Below are 22,594 nucleotides of genomic sequence, written 5' to 3'. Positions count from 1 at the left end.
TCACGTGAGTTTTTTTTATCTTGTTTTTGAGAGTGAAGAGCATTGAGCAGTTCTATTTAATACTAAAATACTCCTTCCTGTAACCTTTAACTGGGTAAACAGTGCATCATAGGGCAATACGTTTTGAACCAAGGTACCTCAAATGGGTTAACTTACAGAATCCAAAATCTTGGACCCACGACTCCCATGTGATTAAATTTTTATAAAATATGACATAGAAATTATAATAGAGCATTTTATAACAATACAAAACATTTTCTGTGGTCAATTCTCGATGTTTGACTGTGTTATACCTTCAACCTGGGCTACTCTCTGAATGTATCCCAGCTTTTCCAATGATGACAGTGTGTTAGAAGTTCTTCATGTCTCTGAATTTTTAAGAACTATTTAAGAACTTTTCCAGTGCATTAGAAGCTCTGCCATTGTTGAAAGCATTGAGGAATCTGGTGAATGTTTCTGAAATGATGATTCAAGTGATCATGGGATGTCTAGTTCAGGAATCCCCAACCCTTGCGCCATGGTCCACTACCAGAACGAGGCCTATTTGGAACCGGGCTGTGCACAGCTCCACTTGTGTGAGTGGCAGGCCAAGCAGTGGGCCGGAAAACAACTCCATTTCTAATTTTTGTAGTTGTGTTGAGAGGTTCTGGAGGCTACCCAAAAGGGACATGACTGCCATAAATTATGCTCTGGCTTTAGAATACCCTACCCAGTACATTTATATTTATATTTGAAATAGGTCTTGTTGATTTTCATTGGAATTACAGTACTCCTGGGTAGATTTGTATTTGAAGGACCAAGTTAAGAAGTATGTGGTTGCTAAGAGTCTATTGGGATTTCATTGTGGAGAACTGCTGGCTTTGAAAAACCACATTTGTAATCCTTATAGTTTGCCTTTGCTTCTTCGTTTGGCACTATTGCATTGTGACATGGGACTTCCGGTGAAAAGATGACCAACTGAAGACACGCCAGTTTTTCTTTTTCTTTGTATTTTATACATTGATAAAACAAAAGTCATGATGTAAAGCTTTGTGAGATGGTGTAGTTCAGTAATGTCTGGACACCTACGTTGTTTTTTTTAATAAAATAGATGGAAGAATTAAATTGTATTTTTTCCTGTTCAAATAGTTTAAATTCAAAGAAATTTGGGTAAAATGGTGAAAAAAAATCAATTATTTCCAATGAGTATCAAACACAATACTTAGTTCTCAGGTTACTCGGGTTTTGCTAGTAATCTCCAGGATGTAAATAAAAAAGTCAATAGAAATTAAGAGGAGAAGAAATTTCAATTTTACTAAACTAAATATCCCTACAATCATAATTTCATTTTGTGGGAATTAGAGTGATTTACTAGATTTTGGCTACATTTGGATTCAAGTAGCTGAGTTCTGTTTTTAATCCTAGTAAAAGCATAAAAAAATACCTTGTTGGGATGCTTGGTAAAGAGGTCTGAATCCCGGCTTATGCTAATGCATCTTCTTTTTCCCTAAAATCATAACATTTCATATTCTCTTGTAATTTTAAAACAGATTGGGTCAATGTTGCCAATGATCTTCTGACAAAATGTAACATACATCTGCATGTTAATAGCCTCTCTGACTGTGGAGCTGAAGTGTTTGTTCATCTTTATGAGTCGATAGTAGGAGAAAAAGTCCCTGGTAAGAATACATGTATCTTGCATTATCCTTACAGCAAGGTAACAGCTCCATATTTACATTTGAAACGCTTTGGGCATAAATCTCTAGATAAGAGGGTTTATTAATTTAATTTTTTAAACTTAACTTTCCTCACTGCACCTGCATTTAAAGAAAAAGTATTCTGAATCTGGAAAACAGAAGTATAAAAACCCTTAAATAGACAATGAATCTCAGTTTAGGCTTTAATATTTATTTTGTCTGCCTGTCCTGGTTGCTCTCCCAAATACTTTCCCCCTTTCTGTCTTCTGTATCTGGAATTTTCAGAGTCACACTCGGGGCATGATAAATTATAAATCATAATAATCTATACTGTGAACTAAAGCCTCGGTGAAATAGATGTCAGACACAAGAAGCCAGGAGCCAAAATAGAGTCCAGAAAACACTGTGAGTTTGTCCCATGCACCCTATGTCCAAGAATCCTATCTACTAATATTCAAGGCAAATTGTCAATGGACTTCAAGAGGGGGGTGGGATGGACTTAAGTCTCTTTCAGGGGCATAGGGACTTTAGACCCCGCCCTCAGGGTCAGACTGGTCATCTCCTACAAGTAGATCCTCAGCGAAGGTAGCAAAGCTTAATTCTGAATTTGTGGATAATGTGGATAAGCTATCTTTTGTCTCTCATATATGTGAGAGATGTGTGTGAGAGAGACAGAGAGAGAGAGATGGAGAGGAAGAGAGAGTAAATGTAAGGGATCTCAGCGGTGGTGGGAGCACTTGGGGCTATGACTATCCAGAGGGGTGAGAAGAGTATTTTTAGGCCTTTTTAAAATGTCCCAATGGTGACTTGAGAATACCATGTTGTAGTATTTTTTATATTCCCTGCAATAATTCATTGTTCACTTCAAAATGATATACTTTTCTACAAGCCAACTTATGGGGGGGGAATTGTACTTGCTCTCAAAAGATTTAATTAAGATAAAGTTCATTTATTTGACTTTTTAGTATATTGTAATGCACAGTAGTAATGTGAAAAAGTTGTTAACAGATTTCATAGCTGTTCCTACTTGCCAAGAAGACAACATTCATAATGTGCAGGCGGTGATAGATTCTTTGGCACTGGACTACTTGCAGATCAGCTTATCACATATAACTGGTGAGTATAACTAAAAAAAACAATGTTGCAAAAATGTACCATACTTTTGTGATACCAAATGGTTAAAAATAGGCATTTGTCATAAATTAATCTACATTTGATCATACTTTGGGCCAATAAAAAATTATTTCAAGTTAGATGCTTCTTTATCCAAATTAGCAGTATGGAGATTCTTAGATATGTTTTATGACATTTTATTTTTGTTTTGTTTACAAGTAAATTCCTCTAAAGATAACTGTGACAACTGCTAAGAAATCTGCTTCAAATCACCTGCTCACAAATTGTTCTAGTAAAATCAGGGAAATAAAATACAGTTTGCAATCTTTGACATGTCTATTCAAAAGTAAGCTTCAGGGAATGTTATTTTCAAGTAGGCGGAAGCAGTTTTTAATCTGCTTTACAGATTTTAAATCCATTGCTGAAAATTAAAATAGGTTTTGACGGCATAAAATTATTACTTTTATAAATGCTAGTCAGAATGAACAAGAACACAATTAGGCTGGTTAAATAGTATGGCAACTATTGTGTTCTGCTCAATCAGATCTTGGTCAGACTCAGCAATATTGAAAGCTGTGCCATCTTTTGCATTAACAACAAGGAGGATATTTTTATACTACACTCGAGCTTCATTAGTTCTGAAAAAAAATGTAATTAGCTGATAAAAAAACAAGACACTTTCACCAGGTCTTACTAATGTTTTAGCTGGCAAATAAAGTGAAAATTGGTAATGATAAATTGAGCTGTAATTGTAAGTAAATGTTTCCAAAGAATCTTGATAATACACATTATATAATAAGTGCCTATCTTTGTTTACACAATAAATGATTCAATACATAGACTTAAAATTGGCAAAGAATCCCATCTAAACTGTCCCTGGTCCTAATGGGATTTAAACTTTGTAGGATGCATTTTGAAAGTATTTGGCTCTTAGTCACTGAATATGTATTGCAGGTTGCTGGAAGGAGCCACTAGCTGAATCTTTTCCTGATTGACTTGCCTCTGTGCAAGCCATCCTCCTAACAGGAAAGTCTCTGTTGTAACAAACTGGTTTTTCTTGAAACTATTTTTAGCAAAGTAGCAAAACAATCCCCATCAAAACTGTGATATGCAGGTCAGAAGCAATGACTGTATCCCTTTCTGTATCTCTAACATGGGCATAGAGCAGGGGTAGGCAACCTCGGCTCTTTTATGACTCATGGACTTCAACTCCCAGAATTCCTGAGCCAGCATAGCTGGCTCAGGAATTCTGGGAGTTGAAGTCCATGAGTCATAAAAGAGCCGAGGTTGCCTACCCCTGGCATAGAGGGAAGAATAAAAAGATACGTTGTGAGCCTTTAAATTTCATAGTAACATTAAGCATATGGATTAGATGGTCTCCCAGATGTTCAAACGTTTTTCACTGAGCTGATTCAATAAGTCCCTAGGGAGAAGGGCGGTATATAAATTAAATTAATAAATAAATAAATAAGTCACAGAATTTTATGTTTTCTGCTTTTAATTGTTTTCGCCCTCCACTCAACTTGGTACCTCCGTTGTGTTGGTATTACAACTTTTTGGGGTTTTTGGACAATGCAGATTCAAGGCAGCTATTTAAAAACTATAATCCAGTATGGGAATTATATGACGGGTTTTCCTTTCAGCATTGCTTTTCTTGGAGGAAAGCCAGGTAGAGAAAGTTGTCTGGAATGAAAGAAACTGATTTTGCACAGTGTCCTGTTGCTGAAGGAAGCTCTTTTTTTCCCCCCATTAGAATGAGCATTCCCAACAGAATAAAATCCAATATTTTAAGCGGGCAGGTTGACTTATGAGGAATGCTCTTTTAAGCAGAACTTGAGGATTTTGCTCTTAGCCCAGTTCATTTGCAACCTCCCGACCTTTCATTTCTGTTTTAAGATAATACAGTGTGTTTTTATTCAGGTGAGAATATTGTGAAAGGAGATAAGGAGTCTATTAGGAATCTCTTGGAAATATTTGATGGCTTACTTGAATATCTTATGGAAGGAATCAGTGAAACTGCTTCTCAACAGGACGGTGAGAGAAATAGCTTTTTTAACCATAAATTATCTTTTGAGAGATAATAAGGTCTTATTAGCATTTATATGTCTACTTCAAGAGATGGGGAAGTAAAAAAATTTTTTTAAAAAAATCATTACTGAGTGCTAAGCATTTTCTGATTCATTAATTGATTGCTAGTCTTTGCTATAAAAATAATTATGTTTTGTTGTTTGGATGTACTGTATGCATCTTGCTATAGTGATATTGGCAAGCCCTGAAATTACAGTTTTTTACTCTAAATTATAGATGAAATGTGCAAATTTAAAAATGTCTCATGCAATTATCTCCAATTGCCTTTTGCTGAAAAGGAAATGTTACATTAATTAGTGAAATTGTGGTGTGTTTCCTTCTCATCTCAGTAAAAGCAATTTGTGATATTTACATGACACGTGGGTTCTAATATGAAATTCTGATTGCTACACATGAAGTGCCTTCATTGGGTAGGTTTACATATTATGCAAAGCCTTAATGTGGTTTGTTTAATCTGAGTAAGATACAAATTGATTTCGATTTATAGCCATATCAGGCAAATTTTTAGAGTCTTTGAAGACTGAAAATGGAACGTTGGCTTCTGAAATCTGCAGTTGGTACACAAGTTACCCAGCAACATTATAGGAAATAGAGAGGCTGATGTAGCGGTGGTCCTCCTCTTATGTCCACAATTGGGACCAGAATTTCCATTGCTAAGCAAGGTAGTTGTTAAGTGAATCATATGGTCATGAAGCAAATCCATCTTCTCCTATTGGCTTTGCTTGTCAGTAGTCATCTGAAAAGGTCACAAATGGTGATCCCTTGACCCAGAATGTTGCAACTGTTGTATGTACATCCCAGTTGCCATACCCCTAAATTTTGATTGCGATGGTGGGATGCTGCAATGGTCATAAGTGCAAGGATCATTGTAAGTTATTTTTTTCAATGCCGTTGAAAATTTTCTGTGCTTTGCTGTCGGATTTCAGCAAGGCAATCTTGGAAGGCTGTGGTTTATGATTTTGCTCAACACACGAGTGCAACAAGCACAAACTAATTGAAATATATAAATATATTAATCCAATTGTAGAATGTAGCGCCATTCTTATGGATAGATTGTGAATTGTATCGTCATCTTCATGGACATTTTGTGGTTGAATATCTTTCTATGAAAGTAAGTAAAACAGACCTGTAATTAGAATCCAAAAGGGAGAAGGCTGTTGTACCTTGGTTAAGGATTGAACAGAGTCTCTTTACATATATTTCCTGGATACAGGAATCTATCCGTGTCACTGCCGCTTCTTTTTTGGGTTTGCCAGTTACAGATTCACAATTCTGGTAGGTGCAAAACAGCCCTGAACACAACTCTCACCCAGGGTTAGGTGTGGGAGGTGATGCTGCTTAGTGAGGATTATTCATATTTTTTTCCCATTGCTTGCCCTTTTGTTTGAATTATTGGAAAGAGATTGCTGATAAAAAAAACTCTCTTGTGCCTGTGATGGAATACTTGTTACAGGTAGTCCTCAACTTACAACCATTTGTTTATCGACCATTCAAAGTTACGATGCTGCTAGAGAAAAAATGACTTACTATCAAGGAGCCTTGGTGGAGCAGTGGGCTAATGCCTCCTTAAGTAACACCAGCTGCCTGCAATTAGTGCAGGTTCAAGTCCCACCAGGCTCAAGGTTGACTCAGCCTTCCATCCTTCCGAGGGAGGTAAAATGAGGACACAGATTGTTGGGGGCAATTAAGCTGACTTTGTAATAATGCCCAGCTACCGGATGTGTTGCCTAAGTTAAGGCTGCAAGTCTCATAAATACATGCCGGTTGCCAGGCACCCAGATTTTGATCATGTGACCATGGAGATGCTGCGATTGTTGTGAGGATGGGTCCCAAGTCGCTTTTTTTCCAGTGCCATTGTAACTTTGGTCACTAAATGAATGGTTGTAAGTCAAGGACTGCCTGTAATTTTTTTTTATTTCATTGGCCAATATATTCTACAATGTACCAGGATAGGGGTATGTACAGGAGGGAAGAGAGTTAATATACTTTTCCATTTGTGTGTGTACTGTATGTGTGTGTTCATTGCTTTTTTGTTTTTTTGTTTCTAAGCAGGTGGTCTTAAGGTGATGTCAGAAACAGAAGTCCAGCACACGGATTCAAAGAAGCCAGAAGATGGCTGTGACATCCCGGTTCCCTCCCTAGAGCAACCCTCAGCTGAAGGGTAAGGCAGGTCCATAATTGCTTGCTGCTTTACTAGCTTTTAAAGAGCTTATTAGTAGGGGGTTTTCACCTTGTTAAATAGAATTAATAAGGAATAATACAGCATGCAATGGTGGCAAATATCTGTAGCTTGGGTGTAGGACAAGGGTAACGGTTCGTTCTCCGAGCTTGTGGGTTGGTTTCCAAACGTTTCATTACCAGGCCAGGTAAAATCTTCAGCAGAGTTTAGGGTATGTCAGTGTCGGTGTTCTCCTGTTTATAAAGGGTTCAGGTGTGGGTGTATCAAATGAGGGTCTTGTGATGGGTCACAGCCTCAGGTCAGGGTCATTGTGAGGTGAACTGCTGGGGGGGGCGCTTGTGTGGGTTGGCTGTCTCTGGTTGGCTGTGCAGTTGATTTGGATTCTGAGGGGTTCGTAGGCTGGTTGTAGGTCAGTGTGTCTCTTAATGGAATTGCTTGTGGAGTACCAGGCTTCGATGAACTCAGAAGCTTGGCGGGTGGTAGCATGGCTAATAATTTTTGTGTTGCTCCAATCAAACTGGTGCTCTTTGGTGTCGGTGTGGGTAGGGATTAAAGATTTGGGATTGTGGCATTTGACTGCCAGCCGGTGTTCATGGATCCTGTTTTTTAATTGATGTGATATTTGTCCCACATAGAATTGGTTGCCATGGTTATATTTGATTTTGTAGATTACATTGTTTCTTTCTTCCTTAGTATCTTGTCTTCGGTTTTGGATAATTCCTGGTGCAGTGTGGCTGTGGGTTTGTACATAAGACAATTGTTCAGGTTCCTTTCAGATATTTCACCTTTGGCATGTACAGTGGGCTGCACCTTTCAAATATTTTATACGTGGACAGAGGATGCCATAATTGTGCCTGACACACTCTGTGTAGCATTAGCATTGATTGCAGTAAATATGTGTGCTTTCTCTTCCAATTATTATTGGAACAACATTTGCTACCTTCTTATCTCTGCCATCTGCAGTTAGATTTACTTGTACATATTTGTCTGACACAGTGGAAAGACTCAAGTTGGTTTAATTAATAAAATATAGGTAGTCTTCAGTTAGCAATGGTAATAAGGACTGGAATTACTGTCGCTAAGTAATACCGTCGTATAGCGTGATGTCACATAGCAACATTGCTTAATGATTTCAATACCAGTAGTCATGGTTAACTGATGGCCTTATTCCTTGAATCTGAGCATTAGGTGAGGACCCACCAGCCCAGGCCATTCACACCATGGTCTCTTCCCAGCCCGGAGCCTTAGTAAGATAAGGGACTGCCTCCTCTGGAGCTCCTCCTACCTGCCCATCTCCCTAGCCCCCTCTTTGCCCTATTGGCTGCCTACTTACCTGTTCCTGCCAGCTGCTCCCACATCCAGCTCTGCCTACCGCCATATCACATGCCACTGCCGTACTAATCGGGGCCCTTCACGTTGCTCTTTTTCACACCAGTAGCAGCCAAGTCTTCTCTGGCATCTCCCCAAGACCTACATTCAGGCCCAGCGCAGGACCTTCTTTCATGAAAGAAGCCTGGCGCAGGAAAGAAGGCACCAGTTGCACCGCACCAAATAAGTACTCAGCTGGAAAGTTGAAGTTAACCTTTTTCTCAGTGTGTTTCTGTCACGGTTTTACTTTATCTTTTTTACTATTTTCTAATATTTGTTAATCTGCTTTGTCAAAGTGGGAGCTTGAGGCCAACGTCCATCCCCCCTCTTAATTTTTGAATGACTGAAGGCGTTGATTGATGCTTCTTATGTATTCTGCCACCTTGTGGCCAAATCAAAAAGCACATTACTGTCCTTTATTGTGCTCCGTTTAGATCCTCAGAGCTGCTTGATCCGTCTTGGGAGACTGATGGTTCAGGATCTACAAGTGAGCTGATTAAGCTTGGCGACACAGCTTATTTGTTTTCTCTGAGAAATGAAGGTGAGCAGGCTCTGGAAAAAACGGAACAGCCAAATGCGACTGATGAAATGGTCATTGTACAAGGAACACTTTGAAAGTCTCACGTGTGGGCTGTTGGAATTCCCTCCCCCCAAGAAACCCTATATGTTTCATTAAGCTATAGCTTTCACGCTAAGTATAGATCAGTTCACTCATCTATACAACCTATGCAGTTTTCACCCCAGCTGAGGGATCATCCTCTGTACACTGCAAAATAAGTGTTGGGTTTTTTTTTAGAATTTTAATAGACCGATTTTCTTTTAGGAATGTAGAGTAATATTCGAGCGGCCTCGTGGCCTCGTGGTGAAGACGCTCGACTCCCACTCAGAAGGTTGAGAGTTCAATCCTAAGTAGCATAGGCATCAGAAAGGGCACACAGCCAGTAAACGCTCACCTCCATCCAGTTGCCCTGACTCTACCCCAAATAGGGACTACAGGGTTGTAAAAAGTGAGGTTTTTTATGTAATGTAATACAGTTCAAGTACTAATAAAGGAGAATATTTGTAGCTCAGGGTTGACAGGAGTCCTTGGTGCTGTCTGAGCTTGATTATTTTCTTGCAGACGTTTCATTACCCAAACTAGGTAACATCATCAGTGCTAGTAAAGGAGTGCTGTTTGCTGTCAGTTTACCGTATATACTTGAGTATAAGCCGACTCGAATATAAGCCGAGACCCCTAATTTTACCCCCAAAAATTGGAAAAAGTTAGTGACTTGAGTATAAGCCGAGGCTGGGAAATGCAGCAGCTCACCACCAAACCACACCAAACTCACGGAGCTCACGGAGCTCAGCTCGACACGTCTGCCATCTTAGTTGAGCCTGTTAACAGACTTCATCAGTTCCAAAATCAAGATCACACCGGCAAGCTTTGTCAGTTGTCACTCGCGGCAGTACAAATACACTAGTACGGAAAGCTGGCATTCACTTTCTGGGGGAGGAAAAAAAAAACACAACAACACCGCACGCTTTAAAAGATTGGAGTTTTGCAGCCTTTTTTCTCGGGCCCGTCCGCCACCTTTAACTTAAGGCTGCGCTCTCGATTTCCTGGTGTGTGTGTGTGTGTGTGTGTGTGTCAGACCCACGGGAATGGCTGGTAGGGAAGCGGCATTCCGGCATTCCCCCCCTTCCTGTGTGTCGAGCCCACGGGGCTTGACACACAGAGAAACGCAAATGCCGGACTGCCGCCACCTTTACTAGCCATTCCTGCGGGTGTGACACACACACACACACGCACGAGGGGGAGAAACAACGCTGGACTGCCGCCACCTCTGCCAGCCCTGCAAGCCTCTGCCGCCCCGGCGTTGGTGGTCGAGCTCTTCGGAGCCGGCAGAGAATCTCCCGCAGGAGGAGGTCGCGGCTTTCTCTCTTGCTTCGGACTGCAAGGATTTAAACTCCAGGAACAAATCCCGATGGAAGTTTTTTTTTAAAAAAATACTCCTCCGGGTCGGACAGGGGACCCAGGCTGAGGTCTAGGGGTAGTGGGGGGGGGCTCGCAGACATAGATGGGCTCAAGTGGAAGCCAAGCAGCCCTCCCGAACCTGGGCTTCTGGACGGAGCAGCCGGTGGTGCGTTTCAAAAAGCAGAAAAGTTGGATTTTGAACTTTTCAGCAGCGCATCTGCACCCGCTGCTTTTATGACCGACCTGCCGTTTCCCCCCCCTCCCGGTCCTTTCCCCCGTCCAAGCGGACGCTCCAGGCTCTTTGGGGGGGACGGGCAGGCGGGGGGGGAAGGAAGCGTGCCGAGGCGCCGCTCACCTGCGATCGGCGAGTGCGCTGGACTCGGCTGCGTGTCCGGCGGAGGGTTCAGATCATTCCGGGCCAGAGCGGCTTGGCGGGCGGGGCCGTTGGGCAGGCGGCGTGGTGCAGCGGGGGAGTCAGGGCAGCTCTGCCATGGAGCAGCTGGGGTGGGTGGGTGGGGGGAGGAGGAGGAGGAGGAGGAGGAGGCGGAGAGGAGCGAGCGAACGAAAGACAGAGCTTCCGGTGGCTACCGCTGCTGAATATTGCAATGAGCCGCCGTCTCCCTATGACCGCCGGCGAGGGGATTTCATCAGAGCACGCAATCGGGGCTCCCCGCCCCTCGGTCCTGCCCAGATGCAGCAGCAGCAGCAAGACCACCCCCCCCCCACACACACACACACACCTCCGGTCTACCTTACGGCCCGGTGACTTGACCCCGGGTATAGATCGGAAAGAAGGCAACAGACCTGCAGAATCGCGGCGGCGCCCCCGGAGAAGCCTACCCCGAGGCTGCGGCCGATTTTTCCTTCTCCAGGCATTTTTCCTTCTCCAGGAAGTCCACCAGTCATCAAAGGGCCAAGTTTGAAGACCCCTGCGTCTACGCGGTATCTAAGAGCCGCCACCACCACCACCCACTAACCTCTCCACGGTGCCCCACCCCTTGGCTCTTCTCATTGCTGGAGCTCCTTCTCAGCGAAGGGGCAGGAAGGTCTGTTGCCTTCTTTCCGATCTATCCCCGGGGTCAAGTCACCGGGCCGTAAGGTAGACCGGAGGTGTGTGTGTGTGGGGGGGTGGTCTTGCTGCTGCTGCTGCATCTGGGCAGGACCGAGGGGCGGGGAGCCCCGATTGCGTGCTCTGATGAAATCCCCTCGCCGGCGGTCATAGGGAGAGGGCGGCTCATTGCAATATTCAGCAGCGGTAGCCACGGGAGGCTCCGTCTTTCATCCGCTCGCTCCTCTCCGCCTCCTCCTCCTCCTCCTCCTCCTCCCCCCACCCACCCACCCCAGCTGCTCCATGGCAGAGCTGCCCTGACTCCCCCGCTGCACCACGCCGCCTGCCCAACGGCCTCGCCCGCCAAGCCGCTCTGGCCCGGAATGATCTGAACCCTCCGCCAGACACGCAGCCGAGTCCAGCGCACTCGCCGATCGCAGGTGAGCGGCGCCTCGGCACGCTTCCTTCCCCCCCCGCCTGCCCGTCCCCCCCAAAGAGCCTGGAGCGTCCGCTTGGACGGGGAAAAGGACCGGGAGGGGGGGGAAACGGCAGGTCGGTCATAAAAGCAGCGGGTGCAGATGCGCTGCTGAAAAGTTCAAAATCCAACTTTTCTGCTTTTTGAAACGCACCACCGGCTGCTCCGTCCAGAAGCCCAGGTTCGGGAGGGCTGCTTGGCTTCCACTTGAGCCCATCTATGTCTGCGAGCCCCCCCCCCCCACTACCCCTAGACCTCAGCCTGGGTCCCCTGTCCGACCCGGAGGAGTATTTTTTTTAAAAAAAACTTCCATCGGGATTTGTTCCTGGAGTTTAAATCCTTGCAGTCCGAAGCAAGAGAGAAAGCCGCGACCTCCTCCTGCGGGAGATTCTCTGCCGGCTCCGAAGAGCTCGACCACCAACGCCGGGGCGGCAGAGGCTTGCAGGGCTGGCAGAGGTGGCGGCAGTCCAGCGTTGTTTCTCCCCTTCGTGCATGCGTGCGTGCGTGTGTGTGTGTGTGTGTGTGTGTATGTGTCAGACCCGCAGGAATGGCTAGTAAAGGTGGCGGCAGTCCGGCATTTGCGTTTCTCTGTGTGTCAAGCCCCGTGGGCTCGACACACAGGAAGGGGGGGGAATGCCGGAATGCCGCTTCCCTACCAGCCATTCCCGTGGGTCTGACACACACACGCACCCACGAGGGGGAGCCCCGATTGCGTGCTCTGATGAAATCCCCTCGCCAGCGGTCATAGGGAGACGGCGGCTCATTGCAATATTCAGCAGCGGTAGCCACCGGAAGCTCTGTCTTTCGTTCGCTCGCTCCTCTCCGCCTCCTCCTCCTCCTCCTCCCCCCACCCACCCACCCCAGCTGCTCCATGGCAGAGCTGCCCTGACTCCCCCGCTGCACCACGCCGCCTGCCCAACGGCCCCGCCCGCCAAGCCGCTCTGGCCCGGAATGATCTGAACCCTCCGCCGGACACGCAGCCGAGTCCAGCGCACTCGCCGATCGCAGGTGAGCGGCGCCTCGGCACGCTTCCTTCCCCCCCCGCCTGCCCGTCCCCCCCAAAGAGCCTGGAGCGTCCGCTTGGACGGGGGAAAGGACCGGGAGGGGGGGGAAACGGCAGGTCGGTCATAAAAGCAGCGGGTGCAGATGCGCTGCTGAAAAGTTCAAAATCCAACTTTTCTGCTTTTTGAAACGCACCACCGGCTGCTCCGTCCAGAAGCCCAGGTTCGGGAGGGCTGCTTGGCTTCCACTTGAGCCCATCTATGTCTGCGAGCCCCCCCCCACTACCCCTAAACCTCAGCCTGGGTCCCCTGTCCGACCCGGAGGAGTATTTTTTTTTAAAAAAAACTTCCATCGGGATTTGTTCCTGGAGTTTAAATCCTTGCAGTCCGAAGCAAGAGAGAAAGCCGCGACCTCCTCCTGCGGGAGATTCTCTGCCGGCTCCGAAGAGCTCGACCACCAACGCCGGGGCGGCAGAGGCTTGCAGGGCTGGCAGAGGTGGCGGCAGTCCAGCGTTGTTTCTCCCCCTCGTGCGTGTGTGTGTGTGTGTCACACCCGCAGGAATGGCTAGTAAAGGTGGCGGCAGTCCGGCATTTGCGTTTCTCTGTGTGTCAAGCCCCGTGGGCTCGACACACAGGAAGGGGGGGGAATGCCGGAATGCCGCTTCCCTACCAGCCATTCCCGTGGGTCTGACACACACACGCACCCACGAGGGGGAGAAACAACGCTGGACTGCCGCCAGCTCTGCAAGGCTCTGCCGCTCCCTTCTCTCAGCAGCCTGTTCCGAATGAAGGGACAGTTCTTTTTTTTTGTTGACTTGAGTATAAGCCGAAGTGGAGTTTTTCAGCCCAAAAAGTGGGCTGAAAAATTCGGCTTATACTCAAGTATATACGGTATATTCTGGCTTGCCTATCAGTGTTGGTGGGGGTGGTCTTAGAGATTCTTTGATTGGGATGTTGGCTTCTTTGGCAGTTTTTTGATTGGGGTATTGTTTACTTGACTGTTGATCAATAGACACATGGCCATTAACAACATCTCTATAGACTGTGCAAAAGGGACTATCACCCAGACCCAAAAGGAACAAAAAGACCCTAGCGCATCTCCACCAGCAAGTAGCATCCAGATCACCATAGATTAACTCTAGGTTTAATATCAGACCATCAAACAGCCTAATCAAAGAATCTCTAAGACCACCAACACTGACAGGGGTGTCAAACTGGTGGCCTGCGGGCCGGATGCGTCACGTGCAGGCCAGCCCACCCAGGCTCCACAAAGGCAAAAAACATCTTGATACATCACAATACCTCATGTGACGTGATCGAGTTTGACACCCGTGCACTAGAACAGGGGTCCCCAACCTATGGTCCAGTTCCCCTCCACTTGTGGCTATTTCTAGAAAATAAGGTGCAGATTATTTCCCAATCTGTTCTTTACTTCCTGGGCAAAATATATAAAAAATCCCCCTCCAGTGGGATGTCACAGTTGTGGAAAACCTTTATTGATACCCAGAAAGAAGTTACGTCATTGTATCTTGTGCCTCTAAACCAGGGGTCTTCAAACTTGGCCCTCCCCGAATTCCTCAGCCAGCGTGCTCGGCTCAGGAATTCTGGGAGTTGAAGTCCACAAGTCATAGAAGGGCCAAGTGTGAAGACCCCTGCTCTAAACCTACTTCCTAACATTCATAAAATTACAAGGTTAAATATTCACATTCCGCTAATGAATGTTTTCCAGTGTTACCAGCAAGAAAAGAAGTCCCCCCAAAAGCTGCAGGATCTGAAGTACGTGCAACTTTTAGAGAATCGTTTGGTCTGTCCTCCAGTGGAAAAAATAGTGTTATTTCAGAAAGGCCAGGTGAGCATCTTTCTAAGATGTTGTTGCTGATGTTCGAAGGTCTTAGCCTGGGGATGATTATATTTTGGTGGGGAAAAGAGCAGTTATCCGATAAGGCCTTCCATGGGCTTAATCAGATGGATTTAAAGACTGGGATGATCTAGTACGTAAGAACATAAAATGGGACATCTTTTAACCACCTCTGTTTCCATCGTTGTCTCACAGCCTCCCTATCTCTTTTCCTGACTTTTCCTTGGCTGCTGCTTCCAAATGCAGTCTGGTCCTTCCCAGACTGCTCATGAAACTACAAAGGAAAACTTCCCCTACGGAGGGAAGAATTTTGTTGGTTCTGTCTGTTCCCTTCCCCCCCCCCCCAAAAAAAAGAAAGCCCAACCCCAAAATATGCTGTGCTTTTTCTATGGCAGACAATATTGAAAGAGAATCTTAGTATTGAAGCTCAATCCATTGATGAAAAATATGGTAGTTTTTAAATGACCGAACCACCAATAAAATAATACTTTAAAGCAATAGATTTAAAACCAGATTAAAAACGAGACTAAAATTTGAAAGGAAAAAAAAAGTCCGCTTTTGAAGAGCACAGCATAGCACATGATGCCCCTATACGGCTTTAGCCATCCAAAATGGTGCCTAACCCTAACCCTGACGGAAGGGGGGAAGTGTGACTTTATGCTAGTATGGCATGTTTGTACAGTTCATTCACTACGTTGAAAATCTAATGGGTTTTCTAAAAGATATGAGAAGAAAATAACTCAGCCAGCGTACCTGGATGATATGTATGAAATTTCCACCAGTAATACTTGTTTTTAACTTTTTCAACTCCCCCGATAATGTATTTTAAGCATATTAATTACACACTTTTGAATCACAGTATTGTCTGCACTGTTTGCCTTTAAGCTTCAGCAAAGTCTGCCCAGTTGTCTCAAGAGCAGTTGAGTTCCAGTGCTAAGAAGCTTGGGGACCCAATCCGTCCAGCAATTGCTTTGCAGCCCCCCTACCAACCTTCCGTCAGTGGAGTCTCTTATTTAGCTGAAAGAAACCATGATACTGGAGACCGGGATTCCCCACCACCTTTATTGCCACTTAAATCTCAGGAACAACCATCTACTGTTGTAAGTGTGATATTTCCTGTTTTTGTTTTTGTTTAGCTGGCATCATTTAATGGCATGGTAGGTTTTCGTAAGTTTGGGAGATTTGATTGAATGCTGTCCAAATTATCCAAGGGAGAAGGGAGGTTAAGAAGTGTGTAATAGAAAAAAATAAATACATTCTCCCTAGCCGCCTTATTCATCAGAAAATCTGGACTGGGAATCTAGTAATCAAGTCTTGGATACACAAAATAGTTTGGGGGGGGGGAAAGCAAATGTCTCAGCCTTCCCAAATTCAGTGCCCTCAAGATTTGTTGGAATTGTTTTTTTTATGTTATTGATATATATCAAATGTAGAGACCACCCATCTCACTCACAGAGTGGCTCTAGGTGGTTTTCCAAATTACTGGAATTTTTATTTATGTTATTTATCTATTAAATTTATATGCTTCCCGTCTCACTATCAAGTGACTCTGAACTGAGTTCAGTTCCAATAAACACTTGCTAGGCAGGAATGTGCCAAGGATGCTAGCTAACTTGGGCCCGTGAGACTTCAACCTGTTTAGAGATTGAGAAAATCTGTCACACCTTATTGGATACGAGGAGTGGAAGCATATTGTTGAAATATATGAAGCTGACGTGATATGGGGTGGGGAAAGTTGTAGGGAAAAGGAGTAAGTGAACCTCATAGGAAATTTTGATTGAAACACACATTCCAACGATAGAAAAACTGCACTAATTTCCATATGAGAAATTAGTACAATTTTTTTTATTGGTGGAATGTGTGTTTCAGTCAAAATTTGCTGTTGGTTTTAGCTTTTCAGGTGAGAAATGGCAAAACTGAACTCTGCTCTTTTATTTGTAGATTATTTTGTAATTTGAATTTTAAAACGGTAATAGCTATAGCACTTAAAACATATATACCGCTTCACAGTGCTTTACTGCCCTCTCTAAGCAGTTTACAGAGTTACCATATTGCCCCCAACAATCTGGGTCCTCATTTTACCCACCTCAGAAAGATGGAAGGCTTCAGGCTGTCAAGACGTGCCCAGCTGAAGGAACTGGAAGGCCGCCAGACCTTTGACAGTTTTTGAGCCGCTCTCATAGTAGCCCTGCCCCCAACATGCCAAACATGAACAATTACAGGTAGTCCTCAACTTACAACAGTCTCTTTAGTGACCGAAGTTACGACGGCACTGAACAAGTAACTGATGACCATTTTTCATCCTTATAACAATTGCAGCATCCATGGTCAGGTGGTCAAAACTTGGTCATTTGGCAAGTGGCTCATATTTATGAGGGGTGCAGTGGTGGGATTCAATTATGTGAACAACCGGTTCTCTGTGTGGGTGCCACTTCCAGAAGTCCATTTTGGGCCTGGGCGACAAAAAATTAGCTACCGGTTCTGCCAAAGTGGTGCGAACCGGCTGAATCCCACCACTGGGTGCAGTGTCCCCGGGGTCATGGGATCCCCTTTTGAGACCTTCTGACAAGCAAAGTCAGTGGGGAAGCCAGATTCACTTAATAACTGCACTACCAGCTTAACAACTGCATTGATTCACCTTAACAACTGTGGCAAGAAAGGTTGTAAAATGGGGCAAAATTAACTCTCTCACAGCAACAGAAATCTTGGACTCAATTGTGGCTGTAAGTTGACGACTACCTGTAATCATCGGAACAGTTTGCGTTCAGAAGGTTTTTAAGAAGAGACTGGACATAGGTTCTCTTGCTTCACAGGGAGTTTGGGCTAGAAGACTTCCAAGGTCCCTTCCAGCTGTTGTTATTCTGTTAAAGGGTTGAACTCCTGGCTGTGGGCAAAGTTAGCCTGCAATACTGCATTCTAACCATGGTGCCACCAGGGCTCTGTGCTCATTAAGCATATATTAATGGATCTTTCAGCCTACTTGTTTTGATCATTTTACTATGTGTCTTTTTATTTGTGTTGCATTTCTTTTATAGCTTGCAGAACCTCCTGAGCGAGACTCTCCTGTTTTTTCAGATGGCATCCAGTCTTTTCCAGATGCTACATCTTGTAAGAATCGCCCTTTAAAGTGTTTTGTTCTAACCTTTTTTTTTATCAAAGTCACATTCTTTGCGACTCTGAGTTGCTGTTGATGTCTAGCATGGGAGTAGGCTTGTAAGAACTCAACGCTTGTAGACTGGAATGTTTAAAGCAAGTTCTACTTTGTATGTCAGAATTTTAAGTGAGGAGGGAGAAGTTGTGGCATTCCAGTTGTTGCTACATACGTCCTTCTTTTACCCTTGACAACTGGACACGCATATTGTGGCAACAGTCATTAGCATCCAACAGGTTTCCACTCTTGGGTCAAGTGGACAACTGTGGTTATGTTTTCACACCTTCCCCGAGTTTAAGTGAATTACAGATTTTGTAGAGGTCTGGCAAGTATAGATCTTAATTTCCTACGCAAAACATTACCATCTCAAGTCTGACAGTTATGTTCCTGGGGCTAAATCTTGTTACGTATAATGCAGACATGTCAAACACAAGGCCCCGGGGGCCAGATGTGGCCCGCGAAGTGGTTTCATGTGGCCCATGAAGCCATCCTGGAAACAGTGAGGGAACGGCCCCCACTGCCTTGGCCCTGGCCCAGAGACCCTCCTTCTGCCAGAGACCCTCAGATCTGTCCTACTCCTGCCCAGGCCCCCATAGGCACCCTCGATGCGAATGATGTAGAGCTGGCCACGCCCACCCAGTAGGCCACACCCACCATGGCCACACCCACCCTGGCCACACCCACCTGGCCCCGAGGGCAACCACAATGCTGATGCGGCCCTCAATGAAATTGAGTTTGACACCCCTGGTATAATGGGTGAACTCACAGATAATGACAAACCATAATGAGTGAGTAAACAGATGCTTGCTCAAAAACCCTCAGGTGCATAATATGTTAGGTAGGTCAGGACATAATCTAAGGGCACCCTATTCCACAATGGAAACAAAGTAGAGGTTGGCAGAAACATGAAGTTATTTTTAGCTGTGCTAATTCTTGCAATTATTTTTCTGCTAATATAACATCTTTATTTTTGCAAACGCTGTTGCTTGTTGGACATTAGCAATACTGTATTTATAGTTGGAGAAACACTTTAGAAATCTAGTTAACAAGCATAGAGACAGAAAACAGATCTTCCCTTCGACCTCTGGATTAGATTTATAAGTAAAACTTTTGTTTCCAATCATTTTGATCAATGACAGCCTATAAAAGGTTTCAAGTCTTTACTCATACTCCTGGAATTCCTTATTTTAAAAGGAGACACATAAATCCATAATCAAGTAAATAAATTGAGATAACTTTATAATGGTGAATCTTATTGTCCCTTGCAGTGAGAAAGATATTTACCATAATTTTCCAAAAAGAAGAGAACTCCAAATTCCGATCCCAAAAAAGAAAAAAAACAGTAAATAAATACAGGCAAAAATTCTGTGCAATGCCTAGCTTCCTTACCTTAGTCCCTCAGTTTTACCAATTCCACGTGAAAACAATAGCGCCGATGTTTTCATACACCTAGCTGCAGGCTAATCTAGGCATCCAGGCTTTTCAGCACTGAAGTCTTCAGGCATTTGCACTTTTCTCAAATATGTCTTCTCAGTGGAAGCCTTGGGTTTTGGGGGCATCACCTTTTATATAAAACTAATAAGTGAACATTTCGTATTTAATGAACTTACAGCTGTATTTCTGTACATAATTTCTATCATTAATTTCTTTGGACTTCTGCTCAGATTTTCCAACTGAACCATCAGCAATAGAAGGTGGTGTAACTAGTGAATCAGTGCCAGAAGCCAGTTCACATGATGCAGGAAAGGTAACGCATTGTTTAGTTGCCTACAGATGTATCTGTTATGTGTTCAAGGTAACCATTAATACAGATTGACAGGTGAGGCTGTGATGATAAGCCAGCGTGTTTATTCAGCTGAATAAAGACGGGTCCCTCCAAGAAGGAAGGAATCTAAGAGCATAGTGCCAGGCAGATATTTATACATTTCTTTGCTTTCACTTCATTACATAATATGCAGCCGGCACACAACAGATAGGATATAGAAAGTATAGAAATAATAAAAATAACCAAGCACAGCTCCTGTAGTTTTGGTCACGTGCCTAACTCACAGGCTAGTAGTTTCCGGTAAAACTTTCTATGGCCTCAAAGGCCTTCTGAGACCTGCCATCTCGACATATGTTCCTTTTGGCCAATCAGCAGAATCATCTGATTCCTGACCAAGGTTACAAATCTAAAATTCTAATGGGAATCTTGAGAAAGAATGCAGGATGAGACAGAAGAATTCAAAGATACGTCCAAACCATGAGATGAAGACACAGCACAGAATTCCTCAGAAAAGGTTCATCTGCAAGGAGGCATGTGGAAATACAAGTTACAGCATTGTGCAAGTGTTCTAGGAGAATATATCAGGCTCATGGGAAAGAAAGCTTGAATAGTCAAGTCATTTAATAGACCTTTAAAAGGCTAAGCACTGAGGGGGAAGTATAGATCAGAGATGTATTGGGATGCAGAGTGGAGTTGGTGACGGTCTACAGAGAAGTCTAGCGGTGAGGAGGAGCTAGAAGTAGATCTAACAATGGGCGGAAAACTAATCTGAGGATTTTATGTTTCTTTTGCATTTATCAAGGATTTTGTTTGCAAAAATGAGAAATTGATCATTTTTCTAACGTTAACTGTGGTTTAATGCAAATATGCCAAACCCTAGCTTACAGTAATATTTCAAATACAAATTAATGCTGACATTATTGCAGCTGATGGTCAATCTGATCATATTTTTATTGGTTTGGTATATCTTTATTATGATGGTTCTCTGATACGACGAACTGGAATGTTATAATCATCCTAGCTTAAATATTTACTATTAGTTCAGAGGTCTTGTAGTATCTTTTTTTTTTTACTGAAAACTCTTTTTAAGGAAGCATACATAAAAACAATTCCCATTATGAAAATGTGATTCTAAAAAACTGATGTGTGGTTTTACTTTGATCTTGGATTGCTAAATTTTTGGAAGACTGCATTTCCCATTTTTTTTCTTTAAGGAGCATTTAGTGTATAAATGATTGTTGTGGATGGTTTTGAACTCTAAATGCCTTTCTGGCTTGGTAATCCTGCTGTAAATATTGTTGTTTAAGAGGTTGCTGATACCTAATTTTCTGTATTATCATAGTAATTCTATTTGGCAATTTTTCTTCATGCAGTCTGATCTTTATAACACTAGTTATAATCTTGAATTTATCCTGGGCTGTTTGAATGAAAGTTTCTTCCCCTCCCCTAAAGGAAATAGGCGGGAGTTTGCAGCACGCATCGATTTGGAGTTGCAAGGAGAATGGATTTGCTCAGTTCACCCCTATACAAACCACAAGGCCCAAACAAAGGAATCTGTTTATTGGGAAAAGGTATGTGCTTCCTTCACACAAAATGGAATTTGGGGTTTCCTCTTCCTCCAAGTTCATATATATTGACACTAACCTGGGGCTTTTAACCTTGTACTGCTCTACAGGTCGTTCAGTCTATTGGCTAAAGATGATGGGGGTTGATGATGTCAGTTAGGGCAATGTTCCTTTAACTGTGGTTCCTTTTGCATGGCCCGGTTTCTGGCATGCCATGGCCCAGTGCCGGTCCACAGACTGGGGGTTTGGGAGCCCTGAGTTAAAGAAGTCCCACTGATAGGATCCAGGAAGAGAGCCTTCTCTGCCATTGTCCTGTCCTTTGGAATATCCTCCTCCCAGAGGTGAGATTGGCCCCCATTCTCATGGCCTTTTGAAAGAATGTGAAGACCTGGTTCTGCCTGAGTCTCATGCACACAACCTCGAGGTTGGTTAGCACCTTGTTGTCCCCCCACCTTTTTATTTATTGTTTTAACTGCCTTCTTTGACTGAAATACATTTTTATGTGGTTTTTATGTTTCTACATTTTTAATTGTACATCGTGTAGAGTCACTTTGTGACTGAAATGGGAAGTTTCTATATTTGATACATAAAAAGAGAGTAAATCCTTTTGCGAAAAGTAATTTTTCAGAAGTGGGTTTCGGTCAAATACAATTATTGAATGGGGCTGAATGCTACGCTGGCTCTAAAATATTCTTGAGCACATGATCCCATTAAGATTTTTTTAATCAATGCATTAATGTAAAGAACAATGAAGTATTATTAAGAGAGGTTTTATTTACTCATTCATTTAGTTTGGAGCCTGCCCATCTGGGCAGCTTGCCTGAAGAACAGTTAAAAGAAGAAACGAAGCTTAAGCCTCCAAAAGACAAAACTGAATTACGATAATGTTCTCATTGGGGTTTTTTAATGTTCATTTTTATTTATTTTTTTCTTTCAATTCCTCTTCTCCTCTCTTTCTTTTTCTCCTTTTCTACCTACCCATCTTCCTGTTTTCCTCTTGAAAAACAGGAATAGCGCCCCATACACTGACTTACTTGCTTAAGATGATCCCATTTGTACACTTTCAGTGTTTATCTTAAAGCTCACAGATGTGCGTTGAATAATTATTTCTTCAGTCACCAGGCCTACCATTTATGGAACTAGCATAGAGTTACAGCTGTGTATCTACTGGGACCTATCGGCGAATGTTTTTGATACTGCCAAAATGCAGCTCAGGGTCTACTGCCCTTAATATTAATACCTGTGCTTGACTTTCAGCTGACTTGTAAACCGCTGTGGTCTACTTGGCACTCCCACCTACTCTCCCTCCCCTGTGTGTGTGTGTGTGTGTGTGTGTGTGTGTGATTTAAT

The 22,594-nt window shown here is 43.7% G+C and overlaps 1 protein-coding gene across 1 annotated transcript in view; it reads left to right on the top strand.

Annotated features, from left to right (window-relative positions):
* Positions 1 to 502: 502 nt before the first annotated feature.
* Positions 503 to 22,594, top strand: part of CEP95 (centrosomal protein 95) — a 49,335-nt gene continuing 27,243 nt past the window's right edge. The window contains exons 1-11 of the mRNA XM_083355445.1: positions 503 to 575; positions 1,530 to 1,658; positions 2,685 to 2,792; positions 4,710 to 4,823; positions 6,930 to 7,038; positions 8,859 to 8,965; positions 14,635 to 14,754; positions 15,649 to 15,863; positions 17,799 to 17,871; positions 19,579 to 19,661; positions 21,132 to 21,250. Coding sequence (XP_083211571.1) covers positions 518 to 575; positions 1,530 to 1,658; positions 2,685 to 2,792; positions 4,710 to 4,823; positions 6,930 to 7,038; positions 8,859 to 8,965; positions 14,635 to 14,754; positions 15,649 to 15,863; positions 17,799 to 17,871; positions 19,579 to 19,661; positions 21,132 to 21,250 — 1,235 coding nt within the window. The 5' untranslated portion in view covers positions 503 to 517. The remainder of the gene's footprint in view (positions 576 to 1,529; positions 1,659 to 2,684; positions 2,793 to 4,709; positions 4,824 to 6,929; positions 7,039 to 8,858; positions 8,966 to 14,634; positions 14,755 to 15,648; positions 15,864 to 17,798; positions 17,872 to 19,578; positions 19,662 to 21,131; positions 21,251 to 22,594) is intronic.

The sequence above is a fragment of the Vipera ursinii genome, assembly GCF_947247035.1.
Source record: "Vipera ursinii genome assembly, chromosome: 2".
Taxonomy (NCBI): Eukaryota; Metazoa; Chordata; class Lepidosauria; order Squamata; family Viperidae; genus Vipera; species Vipera ursinii.
Note: the sequence above shows the minus strand (reverse complement) of the source record. Positions and strands in the feature narration are given on the sequence as shown.